Consider the following 26,929-nt stretch of genomic DNA (forward strand, 5'->3'; position numbering starts at 1 on the left):
AACATCAACCAAACCCAACTAACTAAATAAATCATTGACACGAGACTTGATTACGTCACGATTACGTCATAAACGGACAAAAGAAAAAAGACAATAATTAGCATATAAATATTTATAATTGCTGAAAAAGAGTAGGATTTTTACTGAAACTTACTTCGAGAATCGAAACGAAGGCCTTACATACGTCGTGACTGAAGTCTGTAAATGATACAGAAAACATTCTTAACCAAATTTTACACACACGCACGCACACACACACACACACACACACACACACAACTAACACACGCACGCAGACATACACAAACAAACAAGTATACATATACGCATGCATTCACACACACACACACACACATTCATTCATACCTCATACATATAGACAAATACACACACATACATACGCACACACACACATACACACATTAATACATACGCACACACGCATACTTACAAGTAAACACACACATACTTACACACACGCACACACACACAAAAACCTGATTTGAATTGGCTGTTAATTAGTGATCTCATCTGAGGCAGAGTTATTTGCTGGTCTTCAGACATAATGCTTTTCAACAGTAATTCGTGCTCGTCAACAATTTGTTGCTGTTGTTTGTTGCTGCTGTTGTTGTTGTCGCCATTTTGTTGTTGATGCTGTTGCAGTGACGTCATAGTAGACGTCAGAGATGTGTTTAGAGATGGGCTGTCTGGAGTTTCGATGTATCTGGATGGGTTTAGGGTGCGTTGTCGCTTTTGTTGATGAAGATGATGAAGATGGTGGTGAGTGAGTGGACGAATGATCGTCACAAGCATCATCATTGGCATCGTCATCATCAGTATCAGCATCATTGTTGTTGTAATCACCAAATATCTACATCATTACCATCATCACCATTATCGCAACAACATCGTCAACATCACATCGTCGTCATCATCGCCACAACAATAGCATCATCATCATCATCATCACAACAATAACATCATCATCAATCCGTATCATTATCATCATCATCATCACATTAACATCATCACCACCAGCGCAATAACAGCAACAGCAACATCATCAACATCACAACAACAACGACCAACTCGACAAAGTTCTCATCACAGTAAGTCAGGACCCTGAGGGCGAAGGAGCAGTCGAGGCCGCTGTGGTAGGTACTCGGCACGATGACGAACGATGTTGCCTGCTTCAGTAGGAAGCGTTTCGTGACGAATTTGGCATCGGAGAAGAAATCGCACTTGGCAACAAAGCGGTTCCTCTCCATGTGCTCTTTCGATAGAGGTAATCTAGTGACTTTGGTACACTGGCGGTGATGATCATGATTGCGTAGTTATGATCATGATTGCGTAGTTATGACCATGATTGCGTAGTGATGATTATGATGGTGGTGTTGATGATGATGTGGTGAAGATGCTGGTGTGGTGGTGAAGATGCCGGTGTGGTGGTGAAGATGGTTATGATAGTGCTATGTTAATGACGGTCTGTGTTTGTGATGATTGTAATGATGATGATGATTGTGATGGGGCCATCATCATCATCATCATCATCATCATTCTTATTGTTATGACTAAAACAACAACAACAACAAAATGGTAACGAAACGAAACGAAACGATACGAAACGAAAGATACCTCATAGAGAACAAACCCAATATCCTTCCTATCCTCAACACCCATCAAACTCCTATCATTATTACTATTATTATTATTATTATTATTATTATTATTATTATTATTATTATTATTATTATGACTATTATTATTATAATTATAAGAACCATAATTACATCCAAAATTATTATTATTATTATTATTACGGTTATTATTATTGATTTGTTCTAATTCGATTATGACTAGACAGATCTGGTCGGAGTCTGGCCTGTTGACTGACAGCTTGTACTGGGGGTTGGTGTGGTGGCATTCTGAATGGGGGATTGATCGAGTGATTGATTGGTTGATTGATTGATTGGTTGGTTGATTGATTGATGGATTGATTGAATGACTGGTTGATTGATTGATTGGTTGGTTGGTTGATTGATTGATCGATTGAATGATTGATTGATTGATTGATTGGTGATTGAATGATTGATTGATTGGAAATACAAAATCATAAAAACCAATCAAACCAGCCATATATAAGAAACATACCTTACCAATCAATCCAAACCAACCAAACCAAACATACCAAGCTTACTAAATCATTCAAATAAACTAATTAAACCAATCAAACCAACCAACCAAACCACCAACAAATCAACCAATCAGCCAGCCAACCAGCAAACCAATCAACCAACAAACCAACCAACCAACCAACTAACCAACCAACCAACCAACCTGTACAAATTGGCCTCCCGCCAGCATTCAAACCTCTCTGCCATCTACCCTGGAAAACAAAACTTTTCCAACTCAACTCCCCACCAGATGTCGATGATGATGATGATAACGTTGTTGTTGTCAATGATGATGATGATGATAGCTGTTTCACCATTGATGATGATGATGATGATGATGACGGGATGGTGATGATATCGATGTTGTCGAAGAGTTTGACAAAGTGCGCAAGATCCATCCTTTAAAATTGAGAGTTTAAAATTACGTTACTCAACAAATTACTTTGAAATATTATTAATAATAATAACAATAATAATAATAATAACAATTATACTACCACTAATAATAATAACCAGAATTCTGAAGAATGTTCTAGAGTCAAGCCCATACCACATTTGTCATCATCCGATAACTTTTGCCATTCTCGAGAACTGAATGGATGAATGAGTGCATGAATGAATGAATGCATGCATGAATAAATGAATGAATGCATGGATGAATGGATGGATGAAAAAAATAAAATAAACAAACGAACGATTAAATAAAAGAAAGAAAAAAGAAGAAAGAAAAGAAAAAATGAAAGAATTAACCGACCAGGTGCTCCAGGCACCTTTCCACAACTGTTTGGAACCTTTTGTAGACCAAGGGTCCTTCAATCTAACTAATGTCAAGGGCATCTCATTGTGTCCTGATACTAATTTTATCTGATGATGATGATAACGATGATGACGACGATGATGATGATGATGACGATGACGAAGTTAAGTTCGTAGTCATCATCATCGTCGTCATTAAAATAGTTATCTTGAAAGTTTTTATCTATATTACTAGAGTCATCATCATCATGGTGTCACTATCACTATCATCACAATCGTCATCATCATCACCATCATCATCACAATCACCATCATCACAATCATCATCATCATAACCTCTCTGATGTCATTGATGATGTACTGGTACCCCGTCCTCAGGCCATTACTCATCAGAGTTCCACGGCCTGATCGTTTATCCTAGAAATGAACCCATCATAATTACTATTTATAATAATAATATATAATATAATATATTAATTATTTATAATATATATTCATCATAATTACTATTGATCATAATAATTAAAAGTAAGTCATAATAATAATTCAATGAATCAAATATCAGCATACCCATATATCAATGAAGCAGCCAATCAGAGAGCTCGATTGCAGGGCACGAAAGATGCTATTGGACAGAAACGGAAGAGAGGGCGGTGCCAACTCGAGATTGAAGGATTCAACTACGCCCCCAGTTAGAATGTGTACCAGTTCTTGATATGGTGTATATGATATGAGTTCATAGGATCCTAAAAGTCTGAAAAATTCCTCATTAGTATTATTATTATTAGTAGTAGTGGTAGTATTTGTAGCAGCAGCAGCAGCAGTAGTAGTAGTAACAGTAGTAGCAGCAGCAGCAGTAGTAATAGTAGAGCAAGAGTAGTAGTAAAAGTAGCAGTATTAATAATAAAAGTAAAGTAATTGATGCAGTTTTTTTATATTTATTGATTAAAAACAAGAAGACTAACTTGGCTAATGCTTTTTCAACCAATGGAGGAAAAAAATTGACACAATTATTACTATTTTTATTGTTATTATTACTGTTATTATTTTGGAATGAAAAGCTCCTAATAAAAAGGAATTTTTTATTTCTATCGACGGGTAGACGATCATCAATGACAACCTCTTGCCACAGACCGTTGTAGTAAAAATTGAAAGAGTAGGCACCCAGAGAATCACTAATTAGAGAATTTTCTTCAGAGTTAAGCTGGCTAGGAAGGTTGTGCATGTTTTTAAAAATGTCTGGCCTGCTGATTATGGTTGCTAGGGCCCCAACTAAATCTGATGATCCTGTGATGTGTCCCAATGAAAATTTAAATTAAAAAAAAATTAAGCAAGCAATTAGCATCAATTACCATATTTTCCGTGCCCAATATCAACGACATTTTCTTCATTTAGTGCGTAAAATTCAAATTTTTTGCCGGAATTTTTAAGAATCTCGTTTGGCCTCAACCACAGGGTCCGTTCTGGTAATATTCTGAAAAACGAGATAGATTTTTCGGAAGGGATGAAATCTTCATCCTCGTATAAAATCTTTTTTTTGAAGCAATCTGCCCTCAATAAGTTTACGTGTCTGTCCATTTTTGATGAATAATTTACAGATTTAAATTAAATTTTATTTGTATTGATAAATTTTGAGTAAAAGTAAATCTAAAGTTTAATTAATAAAAAAGTGAATTTTTATAATTAATAAATTATTATTCTAGTTATATGCAGTATCTTATTGAACAAAGTAGTATCATAAAATAAATAAAGATACTTTTTTCAAAAATTCAAAAAATTCTCAATTTGATTTCATTGTGATATCGATGATGATGATGATTGTGACCTGACTAATTAAAAAAAATCGAATAAAATTTATAAAATAGGATGGGTATATCATGGAATTATATAACTCAATGGGGTATATCATTGCGAAATCGGTGGGGGGAAATGACGTCATGTTAACAGTAGTTATTTTACTGCATGGTAGTTAATAAGCCTGTATAAAGGTTTTATTCAATTCCTATCAAATAAACTTGACCAAATATCATACGCAGGCAAAACTAAATAAAGAAATAGATAGATATATATATACGCAGTTATAATACATTTCTAATGTTGTATTTACACATTCAAATTGTACAATTGTGTTTTGGTGTAGTGTTGGTTGTGTTATGGTGGCAAAGTCAATATTTCCCTATATGTACAGCAAGGAGCACTGATGATGATTCATTCGGAATCAAAATATGGCTTTATTTGCAGCATGAATTCGAAAAATAAGTTTATTTTAAATTTTAATAAACTAAACGTTTACCAAAAAACTTTAGTGAGAAAAATCGAAAAAACGAACTTAACGAACTAACGAACGAAATTAACGCCAAACATTCGGTAGAATTTATAGAATATTGTATATATATATATATATATATATATATATATATATATATATATATATATATATTAGTTACTTTTATCAACAATTTTTTAAAAATTTTCAATTTGATTTCACCGCGATATCGATGATGATGATTGTGACCTGACTGATTAAAGAGCATCAATGAAAATTTTTAAAATAGGATGGAGAATTTGTTATATTAGGATATTCGTAAATAAAGCTAGCAAAGTTTTAATATAAAAGCGCTTACAAATTTACGCATATTGGTTCAGCTTGGCTCGGCTTGGAATTGGATGTTAAGCAAGGTGTGGTCTCAAACAATTTTGAATTCTCCCCGAAAAATTTGAGCTGCGTGCTTACATATATAGCACTGATTACTGTTGCTTTTATAATGAATTTATATTATACATATATATCTAATAAGATTTTATGTTCATATAAAAAGCAATATGGCTGATTCAACCAGCCAGCCAGAAAGTTTCGAAGGCGTTCGTTCGATGACGTCAATTTAGAACGGTTAGCATCTTTGACGATGCAATCAGATCTTCAGCTGCTGACAAACTGTTTAGTGTGAGGCAGATTCTGGAGTTCCCAATACGGCGAGTTTTTGCGGCTTGACGATGAGATGAACTCTTTTCGCATAGAGTTTTATGCATCGAGAAATGGTGCAAGCTCTTTTTACAGTGATTTCTTTGTTGTTTTCATACGTTGCATTTGTTTTACTGTTTTTGATTTTTATGTTTGGTATCATAGTATCATTCATGGATATATATAATATAACCATGATATCATTGTCAAATAATATTCAAGAACATAGATATGTTACTAACGCTAAGTTTTCTTTTGGAAACTCGCCGGAAGTGCGATATTTCATATAAAATTTTGATTTAAGTTAAGTTTTTATCTGATTTTTAGTATTTTACTAGTTCGGAATGCTTCAAATGAACATGATGGACGATCCGGGAGGTCCTGCTAAAACTTTGTTAGCAGAGATTTTTTCAAATTTTGTTCTAATTCAAAATTTTTCCACCTAATCTGATCAGTGCAGATAAAAATACGTTGAAGAGCTTAACTTGCCGAATTAATTTTTCTATTTTTAATTGCGATTTTAATTTATTGGATCGTTAAATTTTAATAAATTATTAATCAAATTGGTAATAAATATATAAATAAGTAAATTAGATTATTTTGTTGTTTAATTTTTATAATATTTAATCAATGAAATAATAAAGATTCAAATTTGAAAATTTTCTTTTTAACATCAGGTACGTTGGCAATTTAGATGCGGCCGTTTCTGAGGAATTACTGTACATGTTGTTTTCACAGTTTGGCATGTGCATGGAGTGCAAAATTCTTAGAGAAGTGGGTCCACTTTTTCTTAGTTAATTTAAAATAGGATTTTTTCATTTTATATTTTTAATCAAAATTTATTTGATAATTTGATTTGAATAATTCTCAATTGGTTTTTAATTAATTTGATTCATTCATTTGTCAATTCATTATATTATGATTTATCAAAAATTAATCACTAATTTAACTGCTGTGGGGATAAAAATCTATGAAAAATATACCCACTCGCCCCCGCCCTAAAGACAGGTGACTTTCTTTTTCTTCAGTATACAAAAAAAAGATTATACAAAAATTAGGGTATAATGTAAAATTCATTTACAGATCGTAAACAATGATTGATTGATCGAGTTATAGTAGTACTGATCTATCTAATTATTGGTTAACATTCATTCATTTGGCGGTCGATTTCTTAGGAATTAACGATTAATAATAAAATTATTAAAATTAAATTCTTTTGTTATTTTTTTCTCTTTTTTTTCTTCACTTCACAATTCATCTAATTTGGAGATGAAATTGATACGATTTCACTTATAACAATTCACAAATTTTAGGCAGGGCACGATCCTTATGCATTCATCAAATATACTGAACATCAGCACGCTCAGGCAGCCCTCATGGCCATGAACAAGAGAAATGTGCTAGGCAGGGTTAGTTAGCCAGAATGAATTTTTTAATAATTGAAAATTAATTTACGCTAATTTATGTTAATTTATTTGCTTGCAGATAGCTACTTTTATAGGCATTTAATGGTTAACATTTAAAAAATCTTATTCCAGTTTTTTAGGTTATTTAATAAAATCTTTGATTTTCATGATCTTTGTGAATTTCTGTTTAGGAGTTAAAAGTGAATTGGGCCTCACATCCTGGGACGACAGCGAAACAGGATACAACGAGTTGGGATTTTGTTGTCGTCGTCGTTGATGTTGCAATGTTTTTGTGTTGATGTAGTTAGATCTATTTTTAGAATTTGTGATGTTCTTGTCATTGTGATACATATTCACATCATTACATAATATTGTATTATTGCTATTTCATCTATGCTATATCAGATCAATATTCTAATCAATTTATATTTTGTCTATGCTATATCGGGCCGGTATCATTATTAATTTATATTTTATCTATGCCCTATCAGATCATTATCACATATATGTCGGAGATTTGAGCCCTGATATTGATGTTGTCCAAATAAAAAATGCCTTCGTACCTTTTGGTGAAATATCGTAAGTGGTTGAGGATGATGGGGGTGAAGATGATGATGGTGGTGAAGATGATGATGGTGAAGATGATGATGGTGAAGAGGAAGATAAAAATTTTAATGATGATAATCATTTGTCATTCATTTATTCATTCATCCATCCATTCATCCCACCCATCACTGATTTCAGGGATTGTAAAATAATACGAGACCCTCACACGCAGATGTCGAAGGGCTATGCCTTTGTGTGCTTCGTTCGAAAAGAGGTTGCTACCGATTGATTTGATTGGTTGATTTGGTTTGATTGGTTGACTGGCTGGTTGGTTGATTGATTTGATTGGTTGGCTTTTGATTGATTAAGTGAATGTGTATTTGACAGATTTTTAAGTGCTGCTGGATTGATTAATTAATGGAGTGATTGATTGATTTATTTGATGGGTTGATTAATTGAGTAATAGTTGATTGGTTACTGATTATACATCAGTATTTTAAGTATTGCTAGATTGCTTGATTGATTGAGATTAACTTAGATTGATTGAACAACCAATAAATCAATCACTAAAATTGACACTCACTCAATCGTCAACCGACCAATCAGGACGCAGAGAATGCTATCGTGACCATGAATGGCCAGTGGCTCGGCGGTCGAACGATCAAAACCAACTGGGCCAGTGGCAAAGGAAACATGATGAACATCACCAAAGCCCCCGGAGGTAAACTATTCATAATAATTACTGCCACTACTAAACTGCTATTGCTACTGCCAATACTGTTTATATTATTATGTGTGTGTGTGAGAGGGGGAGAGAGAGAGAGAGAGAGAGAGAGAGAGAGAGAGAGAGAGAATATATAGTTGTGATTTTGTTTTTCTTTGTTTCTGAGACCTTGTGGCATTTTTAAAGTAAATGGCTTGGCATTGATTTTGTTATTGCTTACAATTTTATTAAATACCATTATAATCAAACTCCATCCACAATGAGATCATCTTAATATATTTTATATTCGTATATATTCGTAATATTAACATAATTTATTCGTAATAATGACATTATTAATGATAATTTATTCGTATAAAACAGGCCGGCCCATGTTAGATTACGATGAGGTGTACAACCAATCCAGCCCGACAAATGTTACCATATACATTGCCGGTGTACAGACAGGACTGACAGGTCAGCAGTCCCTTCATGAATATTAATTAGGCCCCCTTTATGGATTTTAATTAGGCTCCTTTATGAATATTGATCAGGCCCTTTCACTTTGGTAGAGCCCTTAATTTATATTAATGTCTTTCTTGCATACTTATTAGGTTCATTTTAATGCATCTGATAATTGGATGGATTAATTGATTGATATATGAATTGTGGATTGATTGATTGATTGATTATTGTAGACGAATTACTCCGAGAAACCTTCTCCCCATACGGCAACATTGTCGACATTCGAATATTCAAAGAGAAGTGCTATGCCTTCGTCAGGTATTTTAATATTAATATTATTTAAAATTATACTTATATTAATTACTCCAGATTATATTATATTTTATTATGTCATAATATTTAATAATTATTTAATATCCCAACCAACCAACCAACCAGGATGGATAAAAAAGAGTCGGCTTGTAATGGGATAGTGGGAGTACACGGAACCGACGTTAATGGCTATCCAGTCAAGTGCTCCTGGGGCAAGGACCCTAGCGATCTCCTGAACCCCAGCCCATCTCTCAACAGTAGCAACAGTAGTAGTATTACTGCCAGCAATAGCAACAACAATAGTATTGGTAGTCTGAAGATGGGTGCGTTACCCTCTAGTGGAGGGACAGCCCCCATGAATGCCGCCTCCCCATACGGGGCTAACTTCCCTCCCAATCCGGTTTTTTTTTTAATTTTTTTTCCTCCTTATCATTCCCATTTCACTTTGGAAATGTTTTTCTTGTCATTACTTCTTTAATTCTTATTCTATTCTTTTGTTTTTTTTTACTGTACTGTACTGTACTGTACTGTACTGTAACGTATTTTTCCTTCTCGAAGTCTAAAAATTTGTGATCGTATCATTGTAATCGTCTTCACCATCAATTCCATCATCTTCATCCTCATCTTCATCCTCATCTTCATCCCCATCTTCATCACCATCTTCATCCTCATCTTCCCAATCCGGCAAACAGTACAGTGCGTACTATCAGCAGATGGCCTACTGGCAGTACCCCCAGATGAACGCTGCTTACATGAACGCCTACAACCAGCAAGTGTATGCAGCTGCTGCAGCTGCTGCTAACTATCCTGGGTATGTCTTCTCTTTATGCCTGTGTGTGTACGCTTGCGTGTTTGTGTGTGTGTGTACGCTTGCGTGTTTGTGTGTGTGTGTGTGTGTGTGTGTGTGTCTTTTTTCTATCTCTTTCTCGATTTTTCTCTCATTGTCTTTTGTCTTTCTCTTGCTTTCTTCTACTTACTCCGGCTGGATTTCTCTTCGTTTCTCTCTCTCTCTCTCTCTCTCTCTCTCTCTCTCTCAATCTCTCTCAATCTTTCCTGATTACATTAGTTTCAAGTCATCAAATGTTTGATTGAATGATTGGTTGATTGATTGATTGATTGATTGATTGATTGATTGATTGATCAGATCACAGTGGCCTGCCAGCAACAACACAGCAAACAATGGTGGTAGTGGTGGAGGTGCTGGGGATGGATTCTATGGCAACAAGCAGTAGCTTGCTATTTAACTGTGGACTTGAATATATATATATATATATATATATATATATATATATATATATGTATATAGCGTGTGTGTGATATATCTGGATATATATATATATAGATATATATATATATTTATATATATATATACATGTATAGTTTGGGTTGGGGCTGGTTCTATTGGAAACATAAGATAGATATCATTTTATGCTATTATCTGTTTATGTTTGTCTCTCTCTCTTTCTCCCTCTCACTCTCTTTTTCTCTCACACACACTCTCTCTGTTATAAGTAAATGAATGATAATGATGATAGTGATTGTTATTATTTTTATTATTATTTCTCGATAAATCAATTTGTTAGGCTGGCTGTCCGTCTGCTAGGCTGTTGGTTTTATTGATTACTTTAATGATCATTATTATTATTATTATCTTTATTATTATTATTAATGTTTGTGTACATATGTTGTGGGAGTAAGTTGCGGTAAGGTTATGATAATGATGGCGATGGTGGTGTTGATGATGATTTTAGTGATTGAATGATTGGTTGGTTGGTTGGTTGATTAATTGATTGACTGATTGATTTTGATCTAAATTCTTTTGTTTTTGAAAATTTAATAAAATAAATAATAAGAATTCATTTGTTTGTCTTGTTCTTGAATAAATAAAATAATAAAATCGTTTTAAAAAAGATAATATTTATTCGCGTTTCTCTTATTAAATTAAAGAAAAATAATAGTAATGATAGATATCTATCAATCAATCCTATCAATCAATCATTCAATCCCATCATTCAATCCCATCAATCAATCAACCCTGCTCCTCAATATTATTGATAAATAACACGTGTCGCACACATACACGCATGCAAACACACACATAAACACACATCAAAATACACAGACACACTTTCTATATCTTAGACTCATTGTTTGATATTTCAATTCCAATGAAGCCCGTACTTTTAATATTTTTATTATTATTATTAATATTGTTATTATCATTATAATTATTATTATCGTTGTTGTTGCTATAATTACTATCATCATAATTATCGACGCCTTTGATGACGTCATCGTCGTAGCCATCTTTTTTAATCAGCTGATCTTCTGAGACCTGATTCTGACGTAATAATATTCTCTGTTGCTGGCGTTGTTGGCTGTTATGGTGAAAAAGGTTGTGTGCTGATTGGATGGCTACGGTCATGGCGTTTCTAGATGATGATGTTGGTTTAGCAGTTGCTGCAGTAGCTGTAGCAGCTACAGCAGCTGTAGAAGCTACAGCAGCTGTAGAAGCCACAGCAGCTGTAGAAGCCGTAGTAGACGCTGGCGATGTTTTTTGATTGAAGATGTAGTTTTTCGTAATCTTGTTGTTGTTGCGGGTGGCAAATTGGGCCATGCCATTATAACTCTGATCAGCATCTAGTTTCTCACGAACGCTGTCGTTATCAGTCTCATTTTCAACGAAAGACTCGTTGAAAAACCCCAAACTGCTTGCCTCACAATCGGTCTTACCATAAGTGGTGCTGCTGCTGCTGCTGTTGTTGTCTTTAAAAATGTCGCTAGAAGCAGTAGGTATCGAGTTTTCCGTAAGAGTAACACAATTTTGATCAATTTTGACAGCATTTTGGCCCTTTTTAATCAAATTTCGGCCCATTTCGACATCACAGCGGCTCTTTTTAAAATCACCAAAACCTGCATCATGCAAAATAGATACAGGTGCTTTCTCGTTATTTTTAGCATCACCGCGGTCATTATTTTCACCGCATGACGTATCTGTGACGTCATTGCCCGGGTCTTTTTGGTCCATTTCAGTTTCGGATTTTTGGATGGTGAACATGGGAATGATGGCGATGCCGTCTGGTTCATTTTCTGGTGAGAGGGTTGCCGTTGTGACAGTGGAGTCTTCTCTGTTCGGGAAGACTTCTCTTTTGTTTTCTTTCGTCGGTTGGACGATCTTGATAATTAGTGGAATGACTGAATGAACGACTGAATAATGAATGAGTGAATGAATGAAGGAACGAACGAACGAACGAACGAATGAAGGAACGAATTAATGAACGAACGAACGAACGAATGAACGAACGAACGAACAAACGAATGAATGAATGATTGATTGAATGAATGAATGAATGAACTAATGAATGAATTAATGAATGAATTAATGAATGAATTAATGAATGAATTAATGAATGAATTAATTAATGAATTAATGAATTCACTCCACTAACATTGTTATGAAGGGACAGACCCATGGACATCGAAGCAATGGCCGAAAGACCAGCAAATGCCGATGGCTTATCAGTAACTAAGAGGAGTGAATGAATGAATGGATGAATGAATGAATGAATGACTAAATAAATGAATGAATAAATGAATGAATGAATGAATGAAGGAATGAATGAAAGAATGAATGAACGAATGAATGACCGAACAAACGAATGAATGAATGAAAAAATTTGTTAACTTTTAACTGGATGAGTGAGAGTGATTTCATCGTCAGTGGCTCCCTTGCGCTTGCTCAAATTTCTCAAACTTTTCACTTCGGTCTGATGATGATAATGACGATAACAATGATGATAATGATGATGACGACGATGATGATAATGATGATGACGACGATGATGATAATGATGATGACGACGACAACGATGATGATGATGATGATCATTACCTCTAACAGCTGCTTATCTCCTGTCATGTCTTTAATCTGCGAATCCAGCCTTCTCCTAACGGCTTTCTGCAACTTTATCCTGAATTCCAGCCTCTTAATCTCAGTTACGACGATGCCTGGAGATAAAAATATTCCGGTGAATTATTTTCGGTGAATTGATTCACCACCTGAATGAATTATGGTGAATCGTTGCGAGGAATTATTTTCACTGAATGAATTAATTGGTTAGGGTGAGTTTTTGCGGTGAACTTTTTTGGTGAATTAATAAACACAAATCATGGCGAGTATCTGTGGTGAATTGTTTGATGAATTAATGAATAAATAATGGTGAATTGTTTGGTAAATTAATAAATCAATTATGGTGAATAATTCATAGTAAATTAAAAAATTGCTATTTAAATTTGGCTTTGTAATAAATAAAAAAATTGCTTAATTTTCATAGAAAATTCATTTATTAATTTATGCCTTCATTCATTCATGCTTTCATTCATTCACTCATCCATCCATTCATTCACTCATTCATCCATTCATCCATCCATCCATTCATCCATTCATTCACTCATTCATTCAATCACTCATTCATTCACTCACTGACCAACCATTAAACATCCTGACGATCTGCCAGAGAAGAAGTATGACAATTGCAGCTTCAGCAGCGCCGTTCATCAGTAGACCGCTGTACTTTATGACGTCCAAGATGAAAGATGCAATCGTGACAACACTGTCAATCACCTGTGTGTTTGTGTGTTTGTGTTTGTGTGTGTGTTTGTGTGTGTGTGTGTGTTCGTTCATTCATCTTTTCATTCACTCTCACACTCACACGTTCTCACACGTTATTCAACGAAATAAAATTTCATCATAAAAAAATCATGCACTTGAATTGAAAGTAGAAAAAACGTTTGTGTGTGTGTGTGTGTGTGCGTGCGAGTGTGTGTCCGTATGTTTCTGTGTGCATATATGTCTGTCTGTCTGTGTGTATTTATTTGTGAGCGTTTTCGTGTGTGTTTGTATGTGTATATGTAAAAGTATGCAGATAAGTTATTAATCCGTGACTGTTAATAAATGAAACATTTATATATATTATATATATATATATATATATAAAGGAATTGTCATCATCGTCGTCTTCATCTTCATCAGCATCAGCATCATTATCATCATCATAATCTGGTAATCATTATCATCATCGTCATCATCACCATACCTCCATGACTTTTGTGAAAAATCTCAGTCCCATGGCCAGCAGCCTCAACATGAGCTGTTGAATTAAAAGTTGGAGTGAAAAATATTTTTGATGAATGAATAAATGAATGGATGGATGGATGAATGAATGAATGAATGAATGGATGAATGAATGAATGAATGAATGAATGAATGAATGAATGAATGAATGAATGAATGAATGAATGAATGAATGAATGAATGAATGAATGAATGAATGAATGAATGAATGAATGAATGAATGAATGAATGAATGAATGAATGAATGAATGAATGAATGAATGAATGAATGGGTGGATGAATGAATGAATGAATGAATAAATGAATGAATGAATTAATGAATGAATTAATAAATGAACAAACGAATGAACGAAAGAAGAAAACTACAAACGTAAACAAAACTCACCACGACGACAAGAATGGCGAGAATGGTGATGCTCACGATGTTCAGAGTCATTTCAGCTTTTTCCAGCCTGGCTACACCATCGTTATGGTGTAGCCCCGTGTTTTCTCCATCCGCCCCAGCCCCACCCCCACCCCCACTACGTTTTCTCCGGTGTATAGAAGGTACTTTTGTACTGCCAGTAACACCAATATCTTGGTGTGAATTATCGATCGAATTGTTAGTATTCTCTCTTTTGGGTCCGTGTAGATCGGTATTTTGTGTGTCGGTATTGTGTGAACCGGTTCCACTAGCATGGTCATTAGTGATGGGGTGAGAACCGCCAGTAATGTTGTCGCAGTAACCCAGCCTCTCGTCCAGGTGTTGCATGATGTCATCCAGGTACATTCCGTTGTCAAGATGGAGCTTGTGGGTTAGGTGTCTGACTGTGTGGACCAGTGCCTCATTTGATTCGTTTTTTTCAACTGGTGAGTAATAATAGCAATAATAATAATAATAATAATATTATTATTATTATTATTATTATTGAGAGTGATTATTATTATCATTATTGTTGTTTTTATTATTATTATTTTTATCATCATCATTATCATTACTGTGATTGTTTTTTTGCTGGTTTGATAATGCTGTCGGAGGAAATAATTTTTTGTTCATCCATCCGTCTGTCCGTCTGTTTGTCACTCTCACTTTCTCAATCTCTCTCACTCTATCTCTCCCATTTTTTCTCACTCTCTCACTCTCACTCGAGAAGGAAAGAAAGAAATTGGGAGTGAAAGAGAGTGAGAGAGTGAGTGAGAGTGAGATAATGTTTATAAGTCAACATTATCTCACTCTCTCTCACTCTCTTTCACTCTCAATTTCTTTCTTTCTTTCTTTCTCTCTACCATTCCCTCTCACTCTTCTACATTCCCGAAAAAAAGAGCTCACTAAGATAGATGTAAAGTGTGATGATAATTTCGGAGATGACGACCAACACATCTGCTATGGCCAGGATGAGAAGAAGAATCTGGAAGGGGGTGAACTTGAGGGCTTTGTCGACCTTCACCTGCCATCTGTCACGATAAAAATTATTACGATTTACTCATTCGTTCATTTGTTTGTTCATTCATTTATTCATTTTTTCTTTACCCTCAACACACACACACACGCGCGCACACACACACACAATTAATAATAGCTCACACACACCCACTTACAAAAATATTTATTTACATATACACATATCAACACATAACAACACACACGTACTAACTCTATTCACATAAACTGACTGATGCTACACGTACTCAAAAACACACACATACAAACACACACACACATAGCAATAAAATAACAATAACAGTAAGAACCATAGACAAATAATAACAATAAAAATAACAGTAAGAACCATAGACAAATAATAACAATAAAAATAACAATAACAGTAAGAACCATAGACAAATAATGACAATAAAAATAACAATAACAGTAAGAACCATAGACAAATAATAACAATAAAAATAACAATAACAGTAAGAACCATAGACAAATAATAACAATAAAAATAACAATAACGGTAACACAAATAACAATAACATATCAACACATAACAACACACACGTACTAACTCTATTCACATAAACTGACTGATGCTACACGTACTCAAAAACACACACATACAAACACACACACACATAGCAATAAAATAACAATAACAGTAAGAACCATAGACAAATAATAACAATAAAAATAACAGTAAGAACCATAGACAAATAATAACAATAAAAATAACAATAACAGTAAGAACCATAGACAAATAATGACAATAAAAATAACAATAACAGTAAGAACCATAGACAAATAATAACAATAAAAATAACAATAACGGTAACACAAATAACAATAATAACAATAATAATAATAACAACAATAACAAGAATAATAATAAGTTGCGTTATGTGTTGATCCTGTTCTTGAATATTAGGCAAATATGCATTTGCATGTAAATATGCATTGGTTAAATTGAAAAAAAAAACAATAAAAATAATAATAATACTATTACTACTACAGCTTCTACTACCACTACTACTACTTCTGCTACTACTACTTCAGCTACTACTACTACTACTGCTTCTACTACTACTACTTCAGCTACTACTACTACTACTACTACTTCTACTACTTCTACTACTACTATAAAGATCATTAATAATAATATTAATAATAGTAATAACGAAACTGACCAGGCCAGGTTTTCTTAAATAAATCTCAAATAATAAAAAATTGAAATCTGAATTAATCTGAATTAAAATAATTAAAAATCCAATCAATCAATCTGGCACACACACACGCACACACACACACGCACACACGCACGCAGGCACGCACACACGCAACACACACACACACAAACAAACAAAAGCAGAAGGATTGTTTAACCAGCGATTAACTCTGACTGTGTAAAATGCGAAGAAATTTATAATATCATCATCAGTAATTGAATGAATGAATGAATGAACGAATGAACGAACGAACGAATGAATGAATGAATAACTGAATTAATTAATTAGTTAAATAAATAATATAGGATTAATGAACGACTGAATGTGCGAATGAGTTAATGAAGGAAGAAGAAACGAACGAATGAACGATTGATTGATTGTTTGAATAAATGAATTATTGAATGAATTATTGAATAAATTATTGAATGAATGAATGAATGAATAAATAAATAAAATAATACAGGAATGAAAAAACGAATAAACGAATGAAGAAAGATTGAATGTATGAAAAATTCTCACTACAGTAGCATTAACTAAAGAACTTTATTTACTAACCGTTTTCGCACCCAAGTTCAAATTCCCTTGTGATATTTTACACAAACACACGTAAAAACACATGCAAACACACGCACGCACACAGACAAACAAACACACACACAAACACACACTCAGACAGACACACAAACAAACACACAAACACACCCACACAGACACACAAACAAAAACACACACACATACACACAAACACACCCACACAGACACACCCACACAGACACACAAACAAACACACACACAGAGACAGACATACAAACAAACACACACACAAACTTGAATTTCGTCTTCTTTTCCTCGTTGATAACTTCCTCAATGATATCAGCGTCCATATCATCCTCCTTCAACTCCTCCGCAAAGTCTTTTCTCATCCATTTATTCTTGCTTACATCTCTGTATATATGCGTGTTTGTGAGTGTTTGTGTTTGTTTGTATGTGTGTGTGTATGTGTGTATGTATGTATGTTTGTGTGTTTGTTTGTATGTGTGTGTGTGTTTGTTTGTATGTGTGTGTGTATGTATGTATATGTATGTGTGTGTTCGTTTGTATGTGTGTGTGTGTTTGTATGTTTGTTTGTATGTTAGTTTGTTTGTATGTTTGTTTGTTTGTGCGAATCAAAAAAACACGAACAGCAGTTTGGAGACGCGCCTGATGGCGGGCATTTGATTCAACTTGTGGTGATGATGGTGCACGTCGTTCATCATTTTGTCGATGCTGATGTTGTCTTCACTGCCGTAGTAGTAGTAGTAGTAGTAGTAGTAGTAGTAGTAGTAGTAGTAGTAGTAGTAGTAGTAGTAGTAGTAGTAGTGGTCACAGCAGCAGCAGTTGTCGTCTTTGATTTAATGATGGCAGTAGAACCTCTCCTTTTCTAAGCAGGGCATTAGCTGAAATGAAAACCAGTCATTCATTCTTACATTTCATTTTAAATTCAACAAACAATTCATCTGCCTGCGGATGGTATATTCAAAAGCACTTAATTTTATATAAAAATAACAATAATAGGCACCTACTCTCTCCCATGCCTTCTCTCTCTCTCTCTTTCTCTCTCTTTCTTTCTTTCTCTTTATTTATATCCATACTTTCATAAAACAACAGACACTCGCACACGCACGCACACACAGAAACACACACACACACACAGTCACACACACTGATACTATTAATCATATTATTCTATAAACAATACTACTATTTATCATAAAAACAACAATGTAACTAAAAAAAACTACTGCTGCTACTACTACTGCTGCTACTACTACTGCTGCTACTACTACTATACTACTACTACTACTACTAATAATAATAATTGTATTTATAAAAATAATTTATTTGACGACATTAGAAACTCTAGCATTCCACTCTATGGATGGCTGGCATTATTCGTCGCCAACAGTTAAAGAAAGTATGGAAAAGAAGAAAAATAACAACCATTATTCTTATAACTATTATTATTATTATTGTTTATTATTATTATTGTTTATTATTATTATTGCTGTTTTTACATAGCTAGAGCTTTCTTCAATACCTCAATCATCACAGAAGCACTGTAGCTGCTTAAATGTAGTCTGAACTTAACAATGCGCGAATCTAACAATGAACAACAAGTGGTGAGGCACGGTAATAAGAGCAACACTCACAAAGAATCGAACTATAGTACGTAGTTCATAATTCTATATATCACGATACTATCATATATCAAGATACTATTATATGTCAAGATACTATTATATATCAAGATACTATTATATATCAAGATACTATATACACATATCAAGATACTATTATATATCAAGATACTATTATATGTCAAGATACTATTATATATCAAGACACTATATATCAAAATACTATATATATCAAGATAGTATTATATTTCAAGATACTATATATCAAGATACTATGTATCAAGATACTATATATCAAGATACTATATATCAAAGACGTCGAAATTTCCATTACCTAAGTGTATATTTTTGTGCTAAGTAGATCGAGTAATTTATGAATCTAGATATAGTATTACACGAGTCTAATAGCAAACTACTACTAACTTGATTCACTAAATCAAAGTCACATTCTTGAAGAGTCTTCTGTAAGACACAATGCTAGCTATTCATTCGATTCGAGATACTATACAATGGTAAACTCCATGGTTGTCATTATAAAATTAAAAATTTTCAAATTTTAAGAGAAAAAGATTTTATATTTGATGTATATTTGCTTTTTATAAGCTCAGCTCTCTTTTGGGGGATGACGCCTTAGTTTAAATATTTCAAAAAAATAATAAATATAACAGGAAATGTCTTTGTCTTCTTTGAAGATTGAAACTATTACATAAATTTGAGGCTAAATCTGGGTCGATTCAGATTCTAATATAAATAATATAATTATTTAACATTATATATATATATATTATAATTAATAGATAATAATATAATTAAATAAACTTGGATGATTCAATATTCATGTTGTTGGAGATGTTACCGTAAAACCAATTAACCATTCAGTTATCCAATCAAATAATCCACCAATTATCCAATTAACCAGTCAATTAATCAGCCAATTATCCAATCAACTAATCACCCAGTTAATTAAAAATTGAAAATTATTTAAATAAAATTTTAGATTTTCCCGGCCAGGTAGATTTCAATAGCTTGCAATAGGTTGTCAACGTAAGCATCCGGTCTGACGTAACTATGCGGTTCGTCTACCAGTTGTCTGAATGAATGAATTCATGAGTGAATGAATGAATTAACGAGTGAATGAATGAATGAATTAACGAGTGAATGAATGAATGAATTAACGAGTGAATGAATGAATGAATTAACGAGTGAATGAATGAATTAACGAGTGAATGAATGAATTAATGAGTGAATGGAAGAATGAGTGGCTGACCGAACGTGTGGCTGAGTGGATGAATGAACGAATATATCAGCGACTGGGTGAAAACGATTTAGTGAATGAATTATTGAATGAATGAACGAATTAATTAATTAAATAATTATAAATAATTAAATGAATAAATGAATGAATGATTGATTGATCAGTTAAAAACGCAAAATAATAATAGAAGCAAAACTATAAAAAAATATTTTTCTAAGGACACAAACAACTAATGTAAAAAAATATACTATCAAACCAAAACCTCCCTAAAAAAAATACACATCTCTACACATTCCTAAAAAGCACATCCCCAAATACGGACCTATACTTTCCGGTCCTAACTTGGACCCCCTTCAATCCGGCCTGCTGTGCACCTTGGACATCCCCAATTATGTCATCCCCCACCATCACCGTCTGTAGTGTAATTATAATTTATTATTATTGTTATTATTATTATTATCACTATCATCGTTATCATCATCATCATCATCATCATCATTGCCATTAGCAATAGCAGCAGTCGCATCATTATTCTCATTATCATTATAACTACCACCATCATCACCATCGTCGTCATTATCATTATCATCATAAATATTATTATTATTATTGTTATTATTATTATTTGAACCTCTTCCGGTTTCAGTCCCATGCTATTCATGGCCGCCGTGAAGAACTCCTTCGAAGGCTTCCCAATGCAAACGCTCTGCTTATCTGTCGCGAACTGTTATTTTTATTGTTGTTATTATTGTTGTTGATGTTATTACGATGTGATGATGAAAGTTATTATTATGATGATGATGACGATGATGACGATAATGATGATAATTACGATGACGGTAATGATAATGATAATGAATATAAAGACGATGATGATGATGATGATGAAGACGATGATGATAATGATGACGACGATGATGATGACCTCTAAAGCTTTGGCAAAAACTCCACAATCCAGAAACATACCCTCTGTCTCTTTATAATACTTCCTGTATGGAATGAGTGAGTGAACAAATGAATGAATGAACGAACGAACGAATGAACAAATGAATGAATGAACGAATGAATGAATGAACGAATGAATGAAAGAACGAGACAAACAAACGAACGAACGAACAAAGGAATAAATAGATGGAAGAACAAAACAATGTATAAACAAACAATTAAATTGAAAACGAACAGATAAAAGACATATTTATAAATAATTATAACTAATAAGAATAATAAAATTATTATTATTATTAAAATAATAAATATCATTTTTATTATGACGATTCATAATTACCCTGTTCCCAATGTAATGATGGCAGAATCTTTCTTATCAGTCAGCATCTGGAAGGCTTTGTTGAGGTTCTCGTAACTGAATCTATGTTTGGCGTCGCCTTCATTGATTGGTTGATTGATTGGCTGGTTGATTGGGTTGTTGTTTGATTGATTGGTTGGTTGATTGGTTGATTGGGTTGTTGTTTGAATGGTTGTTTGATTGGTTGGTTGTTTGATTGGTTATTTGATTGGTTGGTTGGTTGACCGAATGGTAAATACATTAATTACTTAGGGTAATTGATTGATTCTTTATTCTTGATTCTTCAATCGTTTTAATTCATTCATTCAATCATTCATTCCTTCCTTCTTTCATTCATTCAACCATTCAATCTTTCCTTCTTTCATTCATTCAACCATTCATTCATTCGTTCAGTCATTCATTCATTCATTCGTTCGTTCATTAATTAATTAATTCATTCATTCATTCAACCAATCAACCAACCAAGGACAACACAGTTCGGATCGCTCTGATCAAACTCAGCAAACTCCTGGTCGACACCTAGAGAGAGAGAGAGAAAAAATTACCACCACCACCACCATCATCATCATCATCATCAGCAGCAGCAGCAGCAAAACTATCATCATCAATATCACCATCATCATCACCATCGCAATCATCATTATTATTGTCATAATTATCGTAGTAAATATTATGATCCTAAATAATATTTACACGGATCAACCAAAATGAAAGGCCTGTATCCGTGCTTCCTCAGGTAATTCTTAACCACCGGAATGGGAGTGAAAATTTCTCCCGGTTTTACGTCAAATCCAAACTCTAGCAATCTTTCCAGAACTTTTTCTGGGGTTTTTGTCGACGTGTTACTGCAGAATCTAAACGGGATTCCCGCCTTTCTCAATCTGTTTGGTTGGTCGGTTGGCTGATTGGTTGGTTGGCTGATTGATTGGTGGGTTGGCTGAGAATTGAATGAATGAATGAATAAATGAATGAATGTGTGAGTGAACGAACGAACAAACAAACGACAAATGAAATCACATAAAATCATAATCACAAAAATCAATATAATATCACACGTGTGCGTAAAAAAACCATCGGCGGACTCTTTCAACACAACAGCACAACACAAATGCTAGCATTACCATTAGTATTAGAAATAAAATTTGTACAGTAATAATAGCTACAATAGTAGTAGCAATAACTGTATATAGAGGTAGTACAGACGTGTAGTTGCAGTAGCAGAAGTAGCTGCAGCAGTAGATGTAGCTACAGCCGTATCAGAAGCTGCAGAGTAGCCACAGTGTACTATGTAGGAACACAATGCAATAATCATTCAATCGATCGTTCAAACAATAACGACGCGAGACTTATTTAATTATAATTTAAAACAACGATAATTTACGACATCATCGACTATTGTTCTTGTTATTAGTAGTATAAATGTTGTTGTTGTTGTCGTAGCTCAAACGACAAAGAGAAAAATAGCGCGAAGATGTTTCAATTTTTCTGCTAAATTTACGGCCCGATAAAACGGCTCTTTAATCCCTTTCCGGTCTAAACAAGCGATCAAACTCATACTACATTATCAACACCTGATTTCATTCTTAAAACACACGGCCCAAATCAACGACCGGGTCATATTGTGCACGCACGCACAAACACAACAGCGGGACAAAAATTTTACAGCAAAAACGGAGATTACTTTGACACAGCTTCAACCGAGCCGTCAATGAGGCTAAAGGTTTGGCCACAGTTGTAGGCCACTCCATACACATCCAATAGGAATCCTTTGACGCCTTTGGTCCAGTTAGTACTGTTACTAACATTACTGTTACTACTTGCGCCATCATTACAACTACCACCCCTACTAGTCATAGTATTTATGCTATTTGAAATTGTTGCAGTAGTTGTATTCTTGGTAGTAACTGTAGTAGCAGCAGCAGCAGCAGTAGTAGTGGTGGTAGTAGAAAAGAAACTAGTATTTTTTAACAAATTACAGTTTGCCGTGGTAGTAATGGTAGCAATAGTATCCAATGTTCCAGAAATACTTTTAGTAGTATAACTCTTAACGGTAGCAGTAGTTGTAGTAGTAGTGATGTAAGTATTAAATTTGTTATTAAGTATTTTTGAAATTTTAGTAATGTTTATTAATCTAGTTTGATCTATCTTTGCTAAATTTAAGCCTGTGTATATATATATATATATATATCTTTGCTAAATTTAAGCCTGTGAATATATATATATATATATATATATATATAAGTTTATTTTGAATTTTAATAAACTAAACGTTCATCAAAAAACTTTAGTGAGAAAAATCGAAAAAACGAACTACAAACATATTAACGCCAAACATTCGGTAGAATTTATAGAATATTGTAAAAATTATGGTCTATTACCAACACACACACATATATATATATATATATATATATATATATATATATTTGTGTGTGTGTGCGTGAATACTAAATAATTAAAATTATAGATTTAATAATTTATTCAAAAACTAAAGAGCCTGTTAAGTTGAACTGAAGGCTCATGCCATATGTGTGGTCAATTTCAATTTTTATTATCATTACATTAGACGACTTTTAATAGAAGCCCAATAAATTTGGGGGAGGGCCCATGCCAAATGACCTCATGGTACCCCCCCAACTCTTCCAAGGCCTGATAAATAACATCTAATTTTAATTTAATAATATAGAAAGAGATTTATGAAAAACAACAAAATCTCAAATCAAATTCAAATCACATCCAATCAAAATCAAATTCATTGTTATCTAATTTTCTAACTCAGTAAAAATCGCAAATTAATTGACATTTTTTACTCTAAGTTTAAATTTGATTGAATTTGGATTTGTTTTATTTATTATTTTATTAATTTAATATTTAATTAATTAATAATCAATAATGAATAATTAAATATAAATTTTAATAAAAATAACAAATAACACTTTTAAAAGAACAACTTTTTTGTAATCTCGGAGACGGCAAAGTGGTTTTTCCAGAAATATTTATTTATAGTCAACAGTTTAAAGAAACTCATAAGCTCCACCCACGGTGCAACTAATAAACTAAATACAGCCTGCATGTTCGTTGGTTAGCGACAGTATAATGTAAACAGCCGAAATACTAAAAAAAGGAAAACTGTTTTTTGAGTAATTATTTTTAAAATGTTATTGAATTTAAAAAAAATAAATAAAATGTAAAACGCTTGACAATGCAATCTACCCTTAAACGATTTTGAATCAAAATATAACCTGAATTTTATGCTTTGTACCATATAATTAGAATAAATATAACGGCCTTCGCTCATTTTTGACGGTCGAACAAGGAGCTTACTTCTGGAGGAAAATTGGAGGGTGATTTTTTTATCGCCCAAGTCAAAAGTTACGATCGTATATTTACTAATTTCGGAATATTGCTTTTATTTAAAATTTCAAAATGTTTTAAAAGGTGATACTAGATGCTGTTTTGGGATAGATATTGCTGTATGACGGTTAAGTATCTTTTTGCATTTTAAATAAAAAAAATTTTTTGTGAACCACCAACAACACAACACTAAACGACGATTAATTAGTAATTAAATTACTAAACTCTAATAATTAAACTAAAACTAATCTCTACTGATTCTAATTACTAATTGAAATAAATAACAGATAACACTAACGAACATTAACAGATTAGACTACTAGAAACTACCAACCACTACACTAATACATACTACTACTACACTAACTACTAACAGCACTTGTTCCTAAGATCCTAAATTCTATTGCTTGATTGGTTTTAAAATTTTTATTTACAATGCTTAGGTCTGGGAATAAAAAATATACTAAATTAAATAAATTAATATATTAAACAACTTATCAATCAATTTTATAAAATAAACAATTCAAGCTTCAAACTCTCCAAGCTAGCTTGCAATTTAATTAAAATTTACAAACTAAATTTTTTTTCATTTAATGTTTTACAAAATATTCCTCATTCTTAAATTGTAGTACATGTTGTTATTAAATTTATTAAAGATAATGTGTGATTCCAGTGATTCATCAATCCATGACTTGTTAGATCATGATCATTCAGTTTTAAAGAATCCCCATCACCATAACCAATGAGGTTTGTAAAAATTGTACTTTTAATTTATTATATTTTATGCACTTAGAATGTTGTGTTATTAATTATTATCATTAATTTATTAAATGCTGTGCATACCTATGGCAAGTAAATAAAATAATTAAGCATAGAAGTAGCCACAATCAAATTAATTTATATAGGCATGAGTATAATTTGGATAATAATAATTAAAAATATCGGTATCATTGAAAATGGATAAAGTCATAAATAGCAAAATAAATCATACATTGCTAAAAATAATAGTTCCAATAAGATTTTGCCTTACACCTACATCTTTTTTTCATTCTTATATTATAATAAATGTTTGTTATCAAATATATCAAGGATTGATTTCTCAATCCATGACTAGATTGAATGTCATGATCCTACAGTTCCAGAGGATCCCCATCACCATTAGTCAATAAGGTTTGTAGAAATCACCCCAGGCATACCATCAATGTTTTGTAGCCACCTTTTAATATAGTGTTAATAAAATGACATTGAGAATAGTTATTTAAAACAATCTTATTAAAATTATTGAACAGGTATGACAAGATTACTTTCTTAATGTCCTAGTGTGAGGAAGATGAAAGCCATTTGTCCAAATATAATCATATGCCTTATGCCCATACAAATGCAGTGTCAACGTGAATGATTTCACTATGCAACAAGTTTTTTGCTACTCAGACTTTGTTAGTTGTTCTAGGGTAATTTGGGTATGCTGATTACAAATCTGCTATTCTTTTTGTCATAGGACGTCAGGTTATAAAGTTACAGCTAAAAGATTGTGAATTTTAGGTGCTAAATTAGTCCATTTTCAGCTGTGCTCAAGAATACTCAAAACCAAAACATATTCATAATCTGATTGTTTTTTTATTTATTTAAATCAAAATTATTACATAGGTAATGTCTCAAAGTTAAATTAATAAAAATAATTTGTCGATAATGATCTTTTGCGCTTATATTGACTTTCACTTTCACGCTGTAGAAACCAA

The 26,929-nt window shown here is 33.0% G+C and overlaps 4 protein-coding genes across 4 annotated transcripts in view; 1 reads left to right on the forward strand and 3 right to left on the reverse strand.

Moving 5' to 3' along the window:
• HELRODRAFT_193646 (hypothetical protein) overlaps positions 1-4,508 on the reverse strand; it is a gene marked incomplete at its 5' end in the record, with an annotated part of 7,072 nt that extends 2,564 nt beyond the window's left edge. Inside the window, 11 exons of the mRNA XM_009028531.1 lie at positions 563-724; positions 1,090-1,307; positions 1,636-1,735; positions 1,772-1,925; positions 2,338-2,573; positions 2,688-2,765; positions 2,929-3,038; positions 3,267-3,347; positions 3,501-3,684; positions 3,896-4,217; positions 4,283-4,508. Of these exons, the coding sequence (XP_009026779.1) occupies positions 563-724; positions 1,090-1,307; positions 1,636-1,735; positions 1,772-1,925; positions 2,338-2,573; positions 2,688-2,765; positions 2,929-3,038; positions 3,267-3,347; positions 3,501-3,684; positions 3,896-4,217; positions 4,283-4,508 (1,871 nt within the window). The remainder of the gene's footprint in view (positions 1-562; positions 725-1,089; positions 1,308-1,635; positions 1,736-1,771; positions 1,926-2,337; positions 2,574-2,687; positions 2,766-2,928; positions 3,039-3,266; positions 3,348-3,500; positions 3,685-3,895; positions 4,218-4,282) is intronic.
• Positions 4,509-6,156: 1,648 nt separating this feature from the next.
• HELRODRAFT_186005 (hypothetical protein) lies at positions 6,157-11,108 on the forward strand. The gene is made up of 13 exons (XM_009028532.1): positions 6,157-6,286; positions 6,570-6,666; positions 7,206-7,301; positions 7,490-7,547; positions 7,790-7,877; positions 8,043-8,118; positions 8,451-8,565; positions 8,932-9,024; positions 9,246-9,330; positions 9,451-9,724; positions 10,017-10,135; positions 10,469-10,622; positions 10,682-11,108. The coding sequence occupies exons 1-12, from the start codon at positions 6,237-6,239 to the stop codon at positions 10,554-10,556; spliced, it is 1,239 nt and encodes a 412-aa protein (XP_009026780.1). The 5' UTR covers positions 6,157-6,236; the 3' UTR covers positions 10,557-10,622; positions 10,682-11,108.
• A 347-nt stretch (positions 11,109-11,455) lies between these two features.
• On the reverse strand, positions 11,456-18,357 carry HELRODRAFT_179728 (hypothetical protein; the record flags this gene model as incomplete). Its single annotated transcript, XM_009028533.1, has 10 exons — positions 11,456-12,499; positions 12,774-12,850; positions 13,010-13,091; positions 13,217-13,332; positions 13,816-13,948; positions 14,421-14,474; positions 14,844-15,304; positions 15,768-15,892; positions 17,930-18,046; positions 18,284-18,357. 10 exons carry the CDS (start codon positions 18,355-18,357, stop codon positions 11,456-11,458), a joined length of 2,283 nt encoding a protein of 760 aa, XP_009026781.1.
• Positions 18,358-19,871: 1,514 nt separating this feature from the next.
• HELRODRAFT_102728 (hypothetical protein) lies at positions 19,872-23,998 on the reverse strand. The gene is made up of 8 exons (XM_009028534.1): positions 23,518-23,998; positions 22,530-22,717; positions 22,299-22,355; positions 21,819-21,915; positions 21,459-21,522; positions 21,165-21,257; positions 20,856-20,947; positions 19,872-20,368 (listed from the first exon to the last, which is right to left on the reverse strand). The coding sequence occupies exons 1-8, from the start codon at positions 23,688-23,690 to the stop codon at positions 20,272-20,274; spliced, it is 861 nt and encodes a 286-aa protein (XP_009026782.1). The 5' UTR covers positions 23,691-23,998; the 3' UTR covers positions 19,872-20,271.
• Between the last annotated feature and the right edge of the window lie 2,931 nt (positions 23,999-26,929).

The sequence above is a fragment of the Helobdella robusta genome (assembly GCF_000326865.2).
Source record: "Helobdella robusta unplaced genomic scaffold HELROscaffold_56, whole genome shotgun sequence".
Classification (NCBI taxonomy): domain Eukaryota; kingdom Metazoa; phylum Annelida; class Clitellata; order Rhynchobdellida; family Glossiphoniidae; genus Helobdella; species Helobdella robusta.